A 20,244-nucleotide genomic window follows, 5' to 3' on the forward strand; every position below is an offset into this window, starting at 1 on the left:
TCTGAAGCATAAAGAGTAATATAGAGAAGTGACTGTAAGCAATGACATTAATAGACAGCAGAGAACAGTATAGCACTGTAAGAGTGTCTGTACAGAAGAATCAGTTAAGAGCAAGTCAGATATCAGAAGCTTAAACAACAACAAACAACTATTTTAGTACTAAAGCATTGTGAGAAAGGATTCAAACTGTATTCTGATCTATACTGATGCACCCAATTCTCAAAGCAGTCAACAAGAATCAGAGTTCAATAACTAATCAGGTTCTTATTTTCTTGCCAGCCACAATTAACACTAATACTGCTCTGGAGGTATTTTACACCAAGAGTAAAGTTTTAATTTGAATTATACCCAGCTTTTTTCTGACTAAATAACCTCGGATAAATGCTTGTAGTTTAATGATGGCCCTTCTAGTTTTGCTGTATTTTACTAACTGAAGCCTGCCTTCCTGCCAAGCTCTCAGATGTTTTTGGATGATCACAGCAGCAGCTTTTTGTTGAACAAGTTTCCTTCTCTCCTTAACGCCTCTGTATGTTGCTTGGATCAAATGTGCAGCTTGAAGCTTCTAAAAGGATTTTAAAGGGTGCATTGATACTTAAAGGTTAGTGTATTACTGTCACAGTCAATATATATTTGAACCTTAGGTCCGGTAACTCTTTTCCATCATAAGAAAAAATGCTATCAAAGAGCAAAAATAAAACGGGAAGCACAAGAAAGTTCATTCAGCACTAGTTTATAACTACGTACTTCCACAAACTGAAAGGTCTTTTCCCTTATCCAAAGGGTCTAAAAAAATATTGGCAATATAACTTAATAATCTAGTAGCTTAATTGCTTACATAAGATTTTTACATTTCATCTTATTACCAGTATAGAGAAGTGCAATCCAACAACTAGAACAGTTTGAAAACAAGATACAGCTTGGTTGCTCAAAGCAAAAGGAAACAATATCTTGAAGATAGAACAGTTTTAATTTGAAACAATCTTCATTCTGGCCCCACCTTCTTCTTTTCTATACATTAGGCACATTGATGGAAAAAACTCACTCATATACACTGAAAGCCTTTAATAATAAATAACAACCATGACAGAGTAGAGCTTAAGTGAAAACATACCTTTCTTATTAGTCTTCTAGTCCTGTATTGTCTATATGCCAGCTGAATCTTCACTACAGCTTTCTTAGCTGCCAGAAACTGATGGCGAATTGTTTTTGCAGTAAGGGTTGCTCTCCATCTTCTTTGGATGATAATTGTACAGACTTTCATTTTCAGAAACCTAACATGAAAATATATTTTAGTGTTTTTTCTAGAAGACTAAGAACACTTCATTGTGCGCAGCTCTGGTCTCCAAATCTCAAAGAGGATGTTGTAAAGTCAGAGAAGAATGACTAAAGTGGCAGAGAAGATTGAGCTGTTGACCTAGGTGCGAGACTAGAAAGAATGGATCCTTCAGAGGGAAAATGAAGTGGTGGTGAGGGAAAAGAGAAACAATGAAGGCTTACAAACCCATGAAAATATGCTGAAAATGGAACTGTTACTAAACAAATCTTGCTACACTAAAAGGATATCCAGTGATGCTAGCAGAAGGATGACTAAAACAGAAGAACACACTTCCCCCCCCTCCCAACAGTGGATACTTCTAGAACTTGCTGCCACAGGAGGTTTTTTTGGAGGCCAACAAAATTGACAGGTCCATAGAGGCTACATCCTTGCCTGTGCAAGGATGCACTCAGCATTCAAAAACCATACTGAAGGGTGCTGAAGGAGCACAAGAAAGGACCTTAAAAAGTAGTCACATTAATGTACTCTCTCTAAATAGCATCTCTTATCGATACAGGCAGGAGACAGTTCTGGATGATAACGGACCACCAGTTGATGTAGTAGGGCATTTACTACATAACTATCAAAAACAAATAGGCACAAGATAGTTTACTATTCCATTATGCATTAGATAGGAATAGGTTTTCAGCCTGTTAGTTTTATGTTGGAATTTTAACAGTATCAGAAAAACCCTTCATGTAAACAAAAATAAGTGAAAATAGACCACAGTTTACTCTTTCAGGTCCATAATATGCAAAGTTTGACAAGATTCTGAGGTAGGTTCCAGTCTACAAAATATTTAAGCATAAGAATAATCTTGCACAAAACAATCCCAGCTACATTAACAGGATTATGCTCATACACAGTTATATTCATGCCTGAGGGTCAGAATCTGAGAATCTATAGGCATTTGCCAGAGCGTAAAGCAGTACTAAACAACTATACAATAAAAGCTCTTAAAAGTAGAGAAACTTATGCAAATTGTGATTCAGTATTACCAGATCCTCTGCTGTTTTGTTCTGAAGCGACTCTGAACAACACAAGTAGCTTTTACCAAGGATGCATATTCATTTCGTGCTTTACAGCCTTGAAACCAGGCTTGAATTACTCGTGCTGCTCTCATTTTGTCAGCAAACTGCTTGGCTTTAAGTCTTCTATATGATGCCTATTGAATATACAAAAAGAAAGAAAGAAAGGAAGAAAAAAAACAAGACTTCTATTTTTTGTTTAATGGAACAAAACAAAGGGCAAAAAGCCTGAAAGGATTTTAGGCTTCCCATCTCTGCAGTATTAAACCTGTCTAATTTATCATGCCTAGAAGATATTTTATAAAGCAAGTGAAATGCAGTCAGAGAAATACCACGCATGCCGCTCTCTGATGTCAGTTTAAAAAACAAACAAACAAACTGTAATTACCTGAATCCTAATGGCAGCTGTTTTCATTTGCTGATATCTTTGCTGTTCAATATTTCGCATCTGATAGGCTCTGTAGTGCCGCTGTATCAGTACAACAGAAAACTTGTACCGAAGGTATTCCTGTCTCTGAATAGACCCACGGAAAAATGCCTTGAAAGACAAAGACATAACCTTGGAATATTTCACCACTTGCATGGTAAATAGAAGAGGTTTGCATAGTTTTAAGTATGGCTCTACTCACAAACTCAAGTTCTTACAGAGTCAAGAACATAGGTAATTTTAAAATACTTCTGATATCCCCATTGATTCCTTTTTCTTCCTTTTAATCAAAATCATCACATTCTACCTCACATGGTTCAGGATGCATACAGTTATATATTCAGAAAATGACTAAGAAGCTGCCACTTGCCAGGAAAAAGTGAAGTGAGGAATGCACACCTGTTTTCTTATCTACCAAACAGAACATATAAAGAATAGGATAGCAATAGTAACCCAAGAGATCATTATGGGATATTATCTATCTCCTTTTCCTTGATGATCTGGGGGGGGGGGGGGAAAAGGCCTTATATTCCAATACCACCCTGAAAATAAATCTTTTCCCTTTTCCTTGAGATAAAATAACTGAGGAGACCTCAGGAAGTAAGTTAGAGCTTTTGGTTCTGCTTTTCCTTCTGGGAGAAGTACATACTTCCACCAAATACTTGGACAGGCTTGCTATATAGAGACAGATAGCAATTCTCACTACTCCTGGTCAACTGCGTTAGTATTTTATTCCATCAATGCGAGAAGGAAAAAATTACAAATTTAAGTACTTTCCATTCCTCAGAGGACCTCTAGGAACCTCAGAGAAATCAAAGACTACACTTTCACTCTAGGTTTCGTGTGGCTCCCCTCAAAGGAGAAATTACACTATACAGAAAGAAGGAAATTTCTCTCCCTGCATTCCTCTGCAAAACGTTAGCTAGGCACTAAAATTAGTTTGGGCCTTTTATTAAGTCTAACAGGACTAATATGATTGACTTAACTCATGTCATTCTAAAATTGACTCTTAAAAGGCAAGCAGCCATTGTCCCTTCTTACCATTTACTTCACACTGTACTCAATAGTGGAGTCCACTCATTGCAGTGCATCAACAAGACAGCTTTCATTCCCATTCAAATCAAAGTAAACGTCCATTAAGCTATTGTTAGTTATATCGGAGAAAGCCAGTTAAGACAAAGATGTTAAAAGGACACACACACACACACCAGTTTCAGAACTTAAGTTTGAAGAAGTAAAATCTTAGGGGGGAAAGACAGCCAAAAAAAAAAAAAGAGCGAGAATATTACTTGTTGAGTATCTCAGCAGGGAAAGACAAGAAAGATTTATTTCTGTGCACCGCAGAAGCAAGCTATGCTTCACATATCTGCCATACACCATACTTCAAAACCTGACTCTAACATTTGGCTCTGAACGGCTGTAAGAGTAGTAAGCAATAATGTATTAACAAGTACCACTATACATTCAAAAGTACCTGAATTTTTATTGCACTTTCTTTAATTCTATGAAATCTCTTCTTTTCAATGAATCCCCTGACTCTAGCCTGTACAATGATGATATTCTTCCGGGTTTGCAAGTAAGTTGCTCTTTGGCATCTCACAGTCAAATGGGATCGGTAACATCGCTGTAAGACAATTGCTGCTTTTTTATACCTCACATACTCCAATTTAGTTTTATGCATTAAGTAATAGGCTTGTAATGTAATAGCTGCTGTTTTAACTTGAATAAATCTTCTACGATGCATGGCCATTTGAAGAAAAGACTGAATCTTTCTTGCAGCTCGTATTTCCCTTGCTATTTTTCTTGCTTTTGTTCCTCGAAAGGCAGACTGAATAATTATTATTGCTTGCCTTTGAGCAAAATATTCTCCTTGCTGTAAACGAGCCATATGACATGCTCTGTACCACCTCTGAATAGCAACTGTTGAACTCCGAATCAATTTGTAGCGAGTCTTTGTTCTTTGGCATCGGAACACAGACTGGATGATTGTTGCTGCAGCTTTTTTTGCAAGAAAACGCTTCCTTTCCACGCTCATTTGTAAGAATGATTGAACACGCCGTGCAGCCACAGTGGTTTTATGTAACTGCCTAGCTTTTTTAGCACGAAAAGCTGACTGAATGCAAAGGATAGCCTTTTTCATTTTAACATAATTTTCTACACCAGCTTCTTTTGCCATTTTGGCTCTGAACCTTTGCTGTATAACTCTGACAGCCCAGTGCAACTGTTTGTAGTATCTATATTGTTTATACATACGATAATTGGACTGTATTACAGTTGCCGAGAAATGCATTATTTTCAGTTTCTGTCGTTCCTTCATGCCTCTATACGACGCTTGAATAACAAGAGCAGATCTCTTAACTGTCAGATATTTTTTTCGCTGATTCTTTCCTTCAATGTAGGATCGATAGTAATTCTGTACAACAATAGCTGCGACTCTTATATTTTGATAGGACCTTTTATTCCTGTGCATTCTGTAGGCTGACTGGATTTTCCTAGCAGCTAAATGCATATGCTTAATATTATTTCGCACTCTGATACCTCTGTACACCGCCTGTATACGAATAGTTGCTCTACAAAGAGAAAGATACTCCTGAGTATGACGTCTTGACAAAATCAAAGCTCTATATCTTCTCTGAAGGACAACAGTAGCTGCTTTAAGAGAAAGATATCTTTGACGTTCTCTAAACGCTTTAAAATTTTTCTGAATAACAATAGCAGCACAACGCGTTTCTTGATGTTTTTTTGCCCTTCTGTCTCGAAATGCCTTTTGAATACAAACTGCTGCTTTCTTCAATGAAAAGAAATGCTGTACTGCAATATTCTTCAGGTTATTGGCTCTGTACCTCTTCTGTATTACCTGGGTTGCCCACTGAATCTTCCTGTAATGGTGGTATTGCTTGCACATTCGATAGTTTCTCTGTATTATAAGTGCTGCCTCATGCCTTTTCTTCAATACGTATCTTGTTTTCATTCCTCTAAAGGCAGCCTGAAGAACTAAAACAGAATTGTACACTTTTAAGTATACTTCTCTCACATGCTTTCCTTTCCTGTAAGCACGATAATGTTGCTGTATGACTACTGAAGCAAGCCTGACAGCTTGATAAGAAATATAAATTTTACGCATTCTTAATGTTGCTTGGATAACTGTAGCAGCTCGATGCATCTGCTGTATTTTTTTCCTTACCACAAAGCCCCTATAGGCAGACTGTATGATAACAGCAGCGTTAAGTAAAGAGAGGTATTTCTCACGCTGATGTTTCGCTAGTTTTGTTGCTCGGTATTTTCTCTGAACTACAACAGCAGCTGTCTTCAGGGAAATAAAATGTTTTCTTTTCATAAAGGTTCTAAATCTTCTTTGAATAAGCTCAGCAGATGCACTCATAGTTCTTATAAGTCTTCTTGTTTTCATACCACGGAAGGCAGCCTGGATACGCAGTGCAGCCTTTTTCACAGTCATGTAATTGTGAACTTGTACATTTCGCTCCTTACAGGCACGGAGCCACTGCTGAATCTGTCTAGTTGCGAGTAACAGTTTTCTGAAATCTCTTCGTTGCCTGTACATGCGATAATATGACTGTATTATTGCTGCCGAGCGATGCATAGTTTTTAAGTCTTGCCGAACTTTCAGGCCTCTGTAGGCAGCCTGAAGGATAACGGAAGAATTCTTTAGCTCCAAGTACTTTTTACGCTGTATTTTGCCTAAACAAAATGCTCGATACTGTCTTTGAGTTATAATTGCTGCCATTCTCATTGCCCGGTATCTAACGTTTATGCGATGCATCTTAAACATGGCCTGAATAGAAATAGCTGCTTGATGCATACAATGAATTTGTTGTCTAACTTTTACACCTCTATAAATAGCTTGAATTTTGACCGTAGCTTTCTTTAAGGATAAATATTCTTGCTTTTGACGTTTAGCATGCGTAACTGCTCGATAATGCCTTTGAATCACAACAGCTGCAGATTTAAGTGCTACATATTCCTTTTTTACCAGGTAAGATTTGAAAGCTGCTTGTATAACTGTAGCAGCTTTGCTTAGCCTGCTCAGTTGTTTCCTCACAGTCATCCCACGGTAAGCAGACTGCAAGACTAATGCAGCTGCCTTCATTTCTAGATAAAGTGCACGTTGGGTTTTTTTCATACAGTAAGACCTGAAGTGTCTCTGAATCACTAAAGTTGCTTGTCTTAGCTTTTTAAATTTTTGTCGATTTATATGCATTCTGTAATAGGACTGAATAATTGTTGCATTATGCTTCTTTTGAATTTGCTTTCTCTCAGTTTTTGTTCTCCATATTGCCTGGAGACCTACTACACAGTTGCGCAGCTCAACATATTCTTGCCGCTGTTTCCGTCCTGCAACTCTGGCTCTGTAATGCTGTTGGACAGTTAGCACAGCACGGTAGAGAAGTCTGAATCTTTTCTGAGCCATAAATTTCCTGAAGGCAGACTGTAGTGTAGTTGCAGCAATACGTTGTCTTCGAATCTCTTTTCGTACTTTCCAACCACGAAAAGCTGCCTGTAAAGAAAGCACAGCTGCTCTAGTGGTTAAGAAGCTCAGTCTTTGCTTACTGCCAGTCTTACAGGTTCTGTACCATCTCTGAATCACAATGGAGGCTTGAATCATTGCCCAAAATTTCGTTCTTGCAGCATGAGTTCTAAAAGCAGTCTGAATTTTAATAGCAGCTATGTATTTAAGTTTAAAAGTTTTGTGCGCTTTATAGCCCCTGTAGGCTGCCTGTAAACACACAGCCGCTTTTTTAATTTGCAAGAATTCCTGCCTCTGACAGAGATGCTTTCGGTATGCACGATAGCGTTTTTGGATGACAACAGCAGCATTGTAGATGCTTAAATAATGTTGCCTGTCTCTTCTCATTCTGTAGCATGCCTGGAGAAATATTGCAGTCTTCCTCCACCTTTGTATTTGTTTCCTAACAAGATAGCCTCGAACCGCAGCTTGAATTTTTATGCAAGCTCCCTTTAATTTCCTGTAATCTTCTTTAAGTTGAAGAACATATCTATGAGACCGATACCTTTGTTGGACATAAAGTGTTGCCTTCCTTAATGTACAATAATGCTTATGTGCTTGTCTCATCTTTACAAAAGCTTGGATCTTCACTGTTGCATCTTTTAAGTTTTTAAATCTCTTTCGGATAATATAAGCACGGTAACTTGACTGAATTTTTATCACAGACCTCAATAAGCGAGACTCTTTTCTAGCTTGCATTCCTCTGTAGGCAGACTGCAGGACAATAGCAGCAAGACGTGTCCTCTGGAAAGAGGAAGCTGCTTTTCTAGAAGTGACGTATGCCCTATACCGAGCTTGAATTACAGAAGCAGCATTTTTAGTCTTTTGGTACCTTTTTACTTGTTGGTATTTTCTCACATGTGACTGCAATGTAATAACAGATTGTTTTATGCGTAGAAATCTTCGTTTCTCTTTTTTCGTTCTCCACAGTGACTGAACAACACAAGCTGCTTTTGTTTGCCTGTACAGCATACGCACTTTCATGCCTCTAAAAGCAGCTTGGAGAACTATTATTGCTGCACGTTTTTGCAAATAGTTTTCCCTTGCATTTTTTCCTGATCTATAAGCTCTGTAACACCGTTGAATTGTCACTATTTGTGCCCTATGCTCCTGGTAAATACGTCTTGCCAGCTGACACCTGTACCAAGCCTGAATCTTGATAACACTTTGCTTAATATGTAAATATTGCTTCAAATCTTTGTGCATCCTATACCAAGACTGTATGACAAGGGCAGCTCTCTTTCTTTTAGCCAGTTTTGAAGATTGCCATTTTCGGAAATAAGTCTGCAGTACTAACGTAGCTTTAATTTTCTGTTGAATTTTGTGTGCTCTCCATCTTCTGAATGCAAACTGAATAGTAAGTGCTGAGGACTTTAAGATTTCGTATCTTCGCCGATCTTCTTTCATCAACTTAGATGCGCGCAGATGGCTCTGAATTTTAACAGCAGCCCAAACAATTCTTTTATATGAAGCAACAGACATCACCATTCTTATCCTTGCTTGTACAAAGATAGCATAGTATCTTAGCTGTAAATATCTTTTCCTAGCAGAGTACCTCCTCCAATAAGCCTGAAAGAGAAAACAGCAAGTTTAGTGTTTTCTGCATGACATCTAGGAGTTAAGTCCTAGCCTGGTAGGCCTCAAACTGAGGCCTAAGATTTCTTTATTCATACTTAACTCATAGGAACATAGGTCCAGATCTCTGCATAAAACCAAAAGCTGAACATTTGAAACCTTTTTTTTTTTTTTTAAAAGCAATTTATATGTTGGCACATCGCTAAATTCACCCTAGCCACAAAGATTTCCTCTTCAACTACCTGATGATTTAGTCATTCTTTAATCTCTATTCCAAAGCAAAGTCTTAAAAATGTCATATTTGGTTCTGGGTAATAGCAGAAAAGGTATCATGAAAAACTGAATTAATTATCCAATTACTAACTGCTACTAATTGTTAACTAATTCCTGCCATCTGGAAAGCATCCACTGCAGGTGGCATAAGTAATTTTTTTTTTTTTTTAAAGCTTCTTCAGTGATTTTCAGCAGCTGCAAAGAGGTAAGCCAGCACCATCTGATCAGTCCTTACATAGAACAGCTGAAGGCCCACTGTTTAAATCTTTTTGGTATACCAGTACAAAATATTCAGTAAGAAAGAACTAACAATTATAGATTTAACATCACTACGTTTTATTACCATCTCTCTCTGAAGAGAGAAAGTTACCAAAACATCTCAAAAAAATTAAAAAATGCATTAGTTTAAGAAGGTATCAATTGCTGTGAGCAGAACAAACAACCCTGAACAAGCCTTTTCCTCACAGGCTTCCTTGTTGTCTAATGTCACTTTCTATCATATTACCTGAATAATTGTGGCAGATTTACTTCTGGCTTCCTCCAGTTCTGCCTTTTTTAGATTTAAAAATTTCACCCTGGCTAAGTGTCTTCTCCAGTACTTCTGAATAAGAACTGCTGCATTCTCTTTTTTAAGAATGCGTCGATGAGACAAGAACTTGATTGCAGATTTCTGAATTACCCGGGCAGCTATGTCTCTTTCCTACAAAGAGCAAATTTCCAGTGAACAGTTAGTATGGGAGTTTCTTCAGCACTCCTAAAGAATTCATTTTTAAGCCTCAATTTTATCTATGCTAATTTAATCCATACTAATGGGGAACGCTAGAATGCTTTTCAGCTACGTTTAATTTTTAAATAATAGAAGAACATACAAACATAAAGACAGCCATACCAGATCAGAGCAATAGGACCATCTAAGCCCAGTTCTGTTTCCACATACCAACCAATGCTTTTGTAGAAATCCAGAGACTGTAGTAACAGACTGATGTACATCAGGGTAACAGGAAAAAAAAAAAGCAACTTACAGATATAATACTTGAATATATAAAAAATGTTGTTACAATCCTACTGCCAGTATGGTGCACACAGCAGAAGACCTACATGCACACAGTATAAAATTAAATCCACAGTAATGTCTACATCTACAATGCTTGTTTGTTTTTTTAAATGTCCCCCAACTTTACTATTATTGATTTAAAAACAGTGATAAAGGGGGTGTTTTATCATTAGCATATGTGCTCTAATCGGAGCATAAAAAAGAAACCTTGGAGAACAGTAGCCTTTAACAAATGCAGTTATTCCAGAACAGTCATTAACTATAACATTTTTACTAGAAGACTACCTTAGCAAAAAGGCAGTAAGTTCTGAAAACAAAAATGGTGCTACTATTTATTTAAATGCCAATTTTATTTAAATGCCAATATTATTCCAATAACCTGTGTACTCCGAACAGTGAATTTAATCATCTTTTATTTAGTATTCTTCAAAGTAGAAGCTACCAATATTGTTCATGTAAAAGGTACCTGAGAGAGTTTCAGTTCCTTTTTCAGTCTGTGCTTTCTCCAAGCAGACTGAATTAATCGAGCAGCTCGAGTTTCTTGACGAAGATCTAGAAGCCGCGAACACAGAAATGACAGGTAGGTAATAACAACCTAAATAAACACAGAACATAGCAAGTTAAGGAATATCTAGGAGAGTAGGACATGGCTACCTCAACTCTAGAGGCATCTTACCTTCTCATCAGGAATTGTATTTGACATGTCCGAATGATGAACCATTGCAGGTATTCCACCTAGCTCAGAAGCTGCAGCATCGATCAGCTGGAAGTTTTTCCTTTCATTGTCCAACAGTTCCTTGTATAGGACTGACGTAGTTACAGCTTTGCAAAGAAGCGAAAATATCGGTCAAATCAGATTAAGTTTAAAATGAAATATCTTTAATATGAACCTCTGCGCATCAGATAACTCACTTTGGTCAAACATTCCTTCCATAACATTTAGGGAGGTATCCGACTCTGAGGAGGAGGAGGAAGAGTTTAGTCCCATTTTATGGGTTCTTGAGCATTCTACTGTTTGAGTTGTACGTTGGCACACAGATTCCAAAGGCACATAACAGGGATGATAATGATGAATCAAATGACATAATACTCTGCCATCCGAGAAACACACTGTAAAGTTTTCCACCTGTTTAACAAAATATAGTAAGATATAAGTTAGACATAGAATTTGTCATCTTGTAACTTTGAAATTGATCAAGTATGCTTGCAAAAATTTCTTCTAAACACAGAAAAAAAATTAAGAGACTAGTGTTTCCCTTGGACATTCACTATACAATGACATACAGCTGTAAAAAAAACAGAAACAGATGTGAATGACTACACAGTGTTAGAAAAGGGATTTAATTTCGCCCAGCTTAGCACTAGTGCCTAAAAGTAGATGAAGCCTGCAGGCCACAGGACTGAATTGTAAATGAGCTCAAGAGACATTGCTGAGGATGCGACTGCAAACTCAACTAGAACCAGCCCTCAAAGATACAGAACACAAATGGACAGAGGTAATGGTTAACCTTCGGATAAGATCACAGAATCATTTAGGTTGGATGGGACCTCTGGAGATCATCTAGTCCAACCTCCCTGTTCAAGCAGGGTCACCTAGAGCATATTGCCCAGGATCACATCCAGACGGCTTTTGAATATCTCCAGCGAAGGAGACTCCACCACCTCTCTGGGCAACCTGTTCCAATGCTCTGTCACCCTCACAGTCAAGAAGTTTTTCCTCATGTTCAGGTGGAATTTCCTGTGGTTCAGTTTCTGCCGCCCGTTGCCTCTTGTCCTGTTGCTGGGCACCACGGAGAAGAGGCTGGCCTCATCCTCTTGACACTCCCCCTTCAGATACTTGTACACGTTGATGAGATCGCCTCTCAATCTTCTCTTCTCCAGGCTGAACAGGCCCAGCTCTTGCAGTCTTTCTTCAGAGGAGAGATGCTCCAGCCCTCTAATCATCTTGGTAGCCCTCCGCTGGACTCTCTCCAGGAGCTCCATGTCTCTCTTGGACTGGAGAGCCCAGAACTGGACACAGTACTCCAGGTGAGGCCTCACCAGGGCTAAGGAGAGGGGCAGGATCACCTCCCTCCACCTGCTGGCAACACTCTGCCTAATGCACCCCAGGATCCCATTGGCCTTCTTGGCCACAAGGGCACACTGCTGCCTCATGATTAACTTGTTGTCCACCAGCACTCCCAGGTCCTTCTCGGCAGAGCTACTTTCCAACAGGTCAACCCCCAGCCTGTACTGGTGCATGGGATTATTCCTGCCTAGGTGCAGGACCTTGCACTTGCCTTTGTTGAACTTCAGGAGGTTCCTCTCCACCCAGCTCTCCAGCCTGTCCAGGTCCCTCTGAATGGCAGCACAGCCTTCTGGTGTGTTAGCCTCTCCTCCCAGTTTAGTATCATCAGCAAACTTGCTGAGGGTGCACTCTGTCCCTCCAGCCAGGTCATTGAGGAATATATTGAACAAGACTGGGCCCAGGACTGACCCCTGGGGGACACCGCTAGCCACAGGCCTCCAACTTGACTCTGCGCCATTCACCACAACCCTCTGAGCTCGGCCATCCAGCCAGTTCTCAAGCCACCTCACCGTCCACTCATCTAGCCCACACTTCCTGAGCTTACCTAGGAGGATGTGATGGGAGACAGTGTCCAAAGCCTTGCTGAAGTCCAGGTAGACAACATCCACTGCTCTGCCCTCATCTACCCAGCCAGTCATTCCGTCATAGAAGGCTATCAGATTGGTCAAGCATGATTTCCCTTTGGTGAATCCATGCTGACTACTCCTGATCACCTTCTTGTCCTCCAGATGCTTAGTGATGACCTCCAGGAGGAGCTGTTCCATCACCTTTCCAGGGACGGAGGGGAGGCTGACAGGCCTGGAGTTTCCTGGCTCCTCCTTCTTGCCCTTTTTGAAGACTGGCGTGACATTGGCTTTCTTCCAGTCCTCAGGCACCTCTCCTGATCTCCAGGACCTTTCAAAGATGATGGAGAGTGGCCTAGCGATAACATCCGCCAGCTCCCTCAGCACTCGTGGGTGCATCCCATCAGGGCCCCATGGATTTATGGATGTCAAGTTTGGACAAAAGATCTCTAACCTGACCCTCCTCAACCAAGGGAGAGTCTTCCTTTCTCCAGCCTTCCTCTCTTGCCTCCAAGGTCTGGAATTCCTCTGGACTGGCCTTAGCAGGGAAGACGGAAGCAAAGAAGGCATTCAATAACTCTGCCTTCTCTGTATCCTTTGTCACCAGGGCACCCGCTCCATTCAGCAGTGGGCCCACGTTTTCCCTAGTCTTCCTTTTGCTATTGATGTATTTGAAGAAGGCCTTCTTGTTGTCCTTGACATCCCTTGCCAAATTTAATTCCAACTGGGCCTTAGCCTTCCTTGTCGCATCCCTGCACGCTCTGACAACGTCCCTGTATTCCTCCCAAGTGGCCTGTCCCCTTTTCCACATTCTGTACAAGATAAGGCACTATGAAGCAGGAACATAGCAACCATCCCTGGACGTAGATGCAAACCAATCAAGAGGAAAGGGACCGCTGACTCAGTAAAGAGCATTGGAAGAGACTCACGAGCAGGCCGGGAAATAGGACTGTAAGGAGTATAATTACCCCAAATTTTCTTTGTTCAGGATCCCTCCCCAGAGGGACCCAACTCGAACTGTTACTTTGCTGGACCATCATTTAAATAAACAATTATCTTTGCTGCTAGACATAAGCGAGACTCTGCTCCTCAGAAACCTAGGGTCGAACTATTTCCGTAACAGTTTGGTGACCCAGATGGGACCCTAGGCAACCACTGTCAGACCCTCTCGTCTCCACAAGTCCAACTGCCAGCAGCGAGTGAGTTCACCTGGGAACCTTTGGAGCAAGAGGCACTGACGGGTGAGCGTTAAACTGCCTTGAGCAGATTCTATAAGATAAGTTCAAGTTTGGACATCAGGGTGGGTTCAAGTCCCTCCCTTGTTGCAACCACGTGGCAGAGAGTGCAGCCTGAGGAGCTTAAGGTGCAGGTGCGCAGCTGATCAGCCTAAGGCACATGAAAAGTTTAAGGTGCGCAGCCTGAGGAGCATAAGGCACACATAACCAATTGACTATAGGAAATGTACTCGGCATGAAAAAGGGGACGCCCTTAGCTGAGGTTTTGGAAAATTGGGAAAAAGATAGATAGTAAAGTAGCATTATCCAGAAAGCATACAATTACCTTATGTCAGGAAGATTGGCCATGTTGGACCAGTTCAGGGGGCTGGTCGGAAGAAGGATCCTCAATTCCATGAAATTAACTATGCTACGAATTATACTGGAAGATGAAAAGCCTCACCAAATGGAGTATTGGTATGTGTGGGACAAATGGGCATGGGACTGCCCGCACCCAAGTAAAAAGAAGAGGGGAACCCCGCGAAGAGTGACTCTCGCTGTAGCAGATGCGAGTACCACGAGTAGTGCACCTGCAGCAACCACTCCACCCTATACTCCTTCGCTCTCACCTCCTAAAGATTTATCTGTCACTCACTCTCCCTCTCTTTCTCCTACTTCCACTCTACCAGCTGCTGGACTCTATCTTATGGTTTCTAATGTTTTACCTAATCCAGCAGCGTTAGAGCTGGGCATAGCAGGGGGAACTAACCCACCCCTTTCAGGGCCGCATGTTTTCTAAAAGATGCCCAAGTAATTTAGCACTGTGGGGAAGCACAACACCCAGGTTGAGCGAAGATGTGGAAAGGTGCGCCCAGCTATTTTCTAATACATGCACCGAGTAGTAGTATCACCAATTATTCATGGAGGCTTGGAGTGAACACGAGTCCCTTCTCAGAAGAATGGGCTCGTGCCAATTAGCATAATTGGGAAGCTGCTGAAGAACACCTAAAGGTAACTAGGGGCCACACAATAGATAGAAAAGGGAAAGAAATCATCTGCAAGGTGCTAGGTACCTGTTCAGAAGCTACATATGAAGAAAGGGAGAAGAGGAGTAGAAAGGAGCAGGACCTAAAGAAAGAATAGAAGGTAGAAAGGCAACTGAGTTGTTACTGTCTTTGAAAACTCAACAGCCGCAGAATGCAAAGACAGACTAGGTGATAATAACCCCCACAGGCAACTCCCTACATAGGCAGAATTAATGCTCGGCAACATTATCCACAGCTGTGAAATGGGCTGGGATGATCCAACAGCTGAAAAACCCAACCTGAGGCCCCAGGGAAGAGATCATAGGGTGAGATCAGTGATACAGGCACCCCCCCACCCCGGGAGCAGAAACTAAGTCAAAGGGAAACAAGCCTAAGGGCCCCCACGAACAGAATCTCCAGAACTGAGAAATGGATTGTGGAGGAAAGCCTTAGCCCTAGGCATTCCCAGGTTGACCCTCACGATTCAACTTAAATCTTGAATCTGATTGAAGCATTCCAGAAATGAGATAACGGCCAAAGAGGGGAGCGTACTTTGAGATTCCTCCAGTCTTCCCTCCAGAAAGGGGAAGGGCGGGGGGGGGGGTGGGGGGGGGGAGTAATGCCCAGAAGGCATTTGGGTCTGCCTGTCTGGCAAGCAGAGGCTTATCAGTGGATAAGTGACAATGGCCCATATATCTTTATTCCAGTTGGTCCTCACTGACAATTGGTGAAGTTTTAATAGATGTGGGAGCACAAATTTCAATGCTAACACAACAAGACACTGAGAAGCTGGGTGCATGACCTGGATGGCGGAGTGTTAAAATTACCAGTGTGAACTGAGCACGTGTTGGCCAAACGGCCAAGGGTTAATTTACGGCTCCCGGGCAAGAGGCTTATAGTGACTACTCGCTTTGCGGTTAAAGATCACAATGAAAACGTTTTAGTTTTCGATGTTTTAAACGGACGAATCTGGCGCCTGCTGAATGGCAGTGCATGGTACTTCAGCTCAAACATTGACCCTCACCCCGGTAGAAATCGGAAGACTCTAGTGCGCATACTTTGCGCAGGCCCACGCTTCCCAATTCAAAAATTACTAACGTAGCACAATATCCGATTTCTGCTGCAGCATGAAATGGAATTTCTAAAGTCATAGCTGATTTGGAGAAACAGCAAATTATAAGGGGAGTGGGTTTTGGAGATAACTCACCTATGTGGCCGGTTCAGAAACCGGACGGGAAAAGTGGCATTTGAGAATTAGTTAGCCTGAGAATTAGTACCTCCTCAGAGGCACCCAGCTCGAGCTGTTACTTTGCTGTACTGTCATTTAAATAAATAATTAACTTTGCCGCTAGACGTACGTGAGACTCTGCTCCTCGGAAACCTGGGGTCAAATCATTTCCGTAACAACAGTAAAACTCCAAAGGAAATGATGAGGAAACAAAAAATAAAGCAATATTTCTACAGTGAGATCCTCAAGAAACTTCTATAGATAGCTTTGCAGTAGTTATTGTTATTCAGGGCAGAAGATTGATACAAGCTCACAATTTAAGTGTTCAGTTCTGTCCTTTAGCAAAATTAGGAGGTATGGCCGTATTCTGGGTAGAGACAAGTTTTTGAACAGGGCTTCCCTTCTTACAGGAAAGAACCAAAAACATGTCCCTTGTAAAAATAACACATCTCTAAGGAGGAGAATCTGTCTTGCCCAAACAGTAGTTTAATTCTCACAGTTCCCACAAGTCATGGAAGCTTTATGCACAAAGTCTTAGGATGAAAAAAGCCACAACAATGCCATATTCAAACAAAAAGGCATTTTTATGCATCAGATCTCCACTGGGAGGCAAAATGTCCTTTTACTCAAATTTGTTTGAAACGAGAGCTGCAGATGAACCCATACAAAGCTGGTTACTCCAAATCAGAGTAAATTAAGTTCACAACAACACTTAAAACCAGCAACAATTGGCTGCTACTACGTATCCGATAGCTTGAAGAATTCTGCTCTAGAAAGAATAAGCATTCTTATGACAGCAAAAGATACGTTTGCAGAAATGTACACAAAAATACTTACCTTGATATTGTAAAATCCACAAACAGCATTAACCCAAGCCATCAGCAGCTCCACATTTTCACTGTAACTTTGAAATGAGCAGTTACTATCATCATCTTGCCTTCTACCGTGATTTGAAAAAGGCTTGAGAGCATCCAACTTTGTTTTTATTTTGTGTGCATTCTTTAAAAACTCAATTTCTTCTCTTAACTGTTCCACATTAAGATAAACATCCACCTATAAGGGAGGGGAAGGAAGGAAAAAAAAAAAAAATTCATTCACATCACTACCAGACCGATACACAACACATTATAGCAACTATATAATGCTGGATACAGAGGCTTAAGGCACAGCATTTTGAAGAGAAATTATTCTCACTTCGCAAGCCACTATCTGCCACATTGTCAGCACAGATGACAGTGACTGCTACCAACTACTTCAAATAAAGAACTTACACTCATATTGCCATCTTTCTGTATAAGAGTTACAGATCAGTTTATTAATCTCTGACAGTTCTGCAGTATGGTCTTTTGGATTATTGCTTTGAACTACTTAATCATATTTTTATTCTTAACTATTTAGTAGGCAAAGTCTACCTCAGCTTATATTTTATTTTTCATAATTTATATTCCTTCTAACTGGATTTGTCACAGCTGGATATTCATTTTCAGAAGACTATCTGACTCAAGTAAATTCTTAAAACAGTCTTAAGAAAACTATTTTTGCTTCCTTAATTAACTTAATTTTTCCACAGACTTTACAATTCTGATATGATAGACCTAAGGTAACTTAAATGGTATTTCAAGAATTTGTTTCTTCAGTTTTGCCCTAACTGTTCAAGGTAAATGGAAAAGCAGCATATAAAGTAAAAGAGCTATAGCTTCAGAGCTTCCTCTGTAATTGTCTGTCAGTGTGACTTCACAAGCTGATCCAAAATTTGATTTGCCACGTCTTTTTCAGTTAGTAACAGCTTACCAGCATTTTGAGATCAACATTATTTTATTCTAATTATCAATTCTGACAGTATACAGCATAAGCTCAAAAGTTAAGTTCTCCCTCAAAAGTTGTACAAATGTATACCAGAAGAGAAAGTACAGTTAAAATGATATCTCAAGTATATCGTTATGTAACAGTTAACAGGCAATGCTTGCATGGCACTTTGAATATAAAAAGGCAAATCCTTCCAGTCTAAATGTTGACTAGTGGAAGCTCCACAGACAACAAGGAACCACCGAAGAACAGCATTTTCATTACCTCGGCTGTAATTAGTATCAAAAAGGAAAAAAAAAAAAAAAAAAGAAAAAAAAAAGGTAATTGAACAATACCTGGAAAGCAAAGACAATTTTCCACAACAGTGCTAAAGTTCGTTCTCGATGTCGATCCACAATGTCTCTGGAGTCAATTGAAGCACCTATCAAATAAAGCAAAGAATTAAAACATTCATTCACTAGTAACTTAAATGCACTTAGAAAGCTCTGATTTCTAGGCCTTACCTCTTTCGTCTTTCAACTGAATTCCTCGCTCTTTAAGCACATTAAGAACAATGTCAACATTATGCATCTTCTGAAGACGACTTATTGCAGGAACTCTCAGATGTTTTGAGAGATGCCAATTTTTTGTGAGAAGTTCCATTGTTCTCCTAAAAAAAAAAAAAAAAAAGGAATTTCACAGCTTACTGCCTTAGCTAAACTCATATTAAGTATTATATAAAAGGAAATAAGTAGTTAACAAGGATTTGTATCAACGCACACAAGACGAATGCCACATTGCAAGTCCACAGCCAAATTTGTTACAGCAAAATCAAATTCATCAAGTGGAGTCTGAATGTGACTGACAGGTAGTCCCAGGAAACCAAGATGGCGGGAAAGGTCACCTTCACCACTCAGGAAGTCTCGAGAAAATGCCAGCAGGATGTCTTTGCTAGTCTAAACAAAAACAAGATAACAAGCTTAGCACTGCAACAGCAACACTTGTTAAGTATTTTCTCAGGTATTTTGATCCCTTATCCCCAAAAGGGCATTCCATATTTCCTTGCTTAATACTTCAAAAAAGACACTTACTTGTTGTATTTTTAACCAGTTTGTACACCTTTAATTTTCATCATACCTAGCTATGTGTCACTAAAAGCACCAAAGCCATGAACACTATTCTCAGTCTGCGTAGTACAAACTCAAGGAAAGGAGACTTTATTTCAACATAAGGAGACTTTATTTCAGCATAATACAAAGTATTTGCTTATCAAGAAGTTTGTGTGACAGATGTCACGCAATCTTACTCATGACAACAAAATATTAAAAGAAAAACACTCAAAAACTGACTTGCAGTTTAAGATCAGCTGCAGTACACTTGAGTGGCATTTAAAAATAGTGCCGACACTCAGTTTTAGAGAGGGAAGCCAAATAATGCAACATAATTGAATCCTTCCTACAGGACCAACACCTCAAAGTTTTCTTGGGAAGTTGTTTATAGAACCACAAGATCTATAAAAGGCTGAACAGCTAAGACTTGTTAAAAAAGCAGCATGTATTCAGATAAAATATATAAATCCTACATTTGGTCATAAAACAATGTTGGAAGACGACATCAAATCTCAGCTTTCTCACCTTGAACTCTGCATCCTTGCAGAAGAGGCAAGGGTCATGGTCAATGATTCTAGACTTTTTGGCACAATCCAGAAAGCAAACTAACAACAGCAGTTTTTTCAGTGTGAATTTTGATAAAGCTTCTTCATGACCTGGAAAGATAAAACCCATGAAGTCATGGTTTTTATAAATTAAAAATCCAGTGCTAAAGATAACCTGTTTGGGGAAGTAGTAGTTACCTTCTCGGTAAAGGTGAGGCACAGTGGGATGCCTGTATTCTGCTGCAATGTCAGGGTTCCAAAGCAAGCGATTAAGTATAAATATCGCTAAACCCATAACATCACTATTACTCTCCAAAGTTATCAGTTCTCCATAAACAGTCTAATATGCAGGGAAGGAAAGAAAGCAAAACGATTAAAATATTCTTAAAGGAAGAAAGTAAAACAATTAATATTCTTAATTACGGAAGAGTTTTTTGAAACACATACACTATTGAAATTATATAGTGGTAAATGACATAGACATAAATGTTAAAGTAATTGGTCATTAGT

The 20,244-nt window shown here is 39.9% G+C and overlaps 1 protein-coding gene across 1 annotated transcript in view; it reads right to left on the bottom strand.

Moving 5' to 3' along the window:
* Positions 1–20,244, bottom strand: part of ASPM (assembly factor for spindle microtubules) — a 39,241-nt gene that overhangs the window by 8,310 nt on the left and 10,687 nt on the right. Inside the window, exons 8-21 of the mRNA XM_068952094.1 lie at positions 19,933–20,074; positions 19,715–19,845; positions 18,861–19,036; positions 18,605–18,750; positions 18,437–18,522; positions 17,133–17,348; positions 11,110–11,323; positions 10,874–11,019; positions 10,664–10,792; positions 9,649–9,843; positions 4,245–8,864; positions 2,732–2,881; positions 2,314–2,480; positions 1,112–1,271 (exon numbers count right to left, since the gene is read on the bottom strand). Of these exons, the coding sequence (XP_068808195.1) occupies positions 1,112–1,271; positions 2,314–2,480; positions 2,732–2,881; positions 4,245–8,864; positions 9,649–9,843; positions 10,664–10,792; positions 10,874–11,019; positions 11,110–11,323; positions 17,133–17,348; positions 18,437–18,522; positions 18,605–18,750; positions 18,861–19,036; positions 19,715–19,845; positions 19,933–20,074 (6,678 nt within the window). The remainder of the gene's footprint in view (positions 1–1,111; positions 1,272–2,313; positions 2,481–2,731; positions 2,882–4,244; positions 8,865–9,648; positions 9,844–10,663; positions 10,793–10,873; positions 11,020–11,109; positions 11,324–17,132; positions 17,349–18,436; positions 18,523–18,604; positions 18,751–18,860; positions 19,037–19,714; positions 19,846–19,932; positions 20,075–20,244) is intronic.

Source organism: Struthio camelus, chromosome 8 (assembly GCF_040807025.1).
Source record: "Struthio camelus isolate bStrCam1 chromosome 8, bStrCam1.hap1, whole genome shotgun sequence".
NCBI classification, from domain to species: Eukaryota; Metazoa; Chordata; class Aves; order Struthioniformes; family Struthionidae; genus Struthio; species Struthio camelus.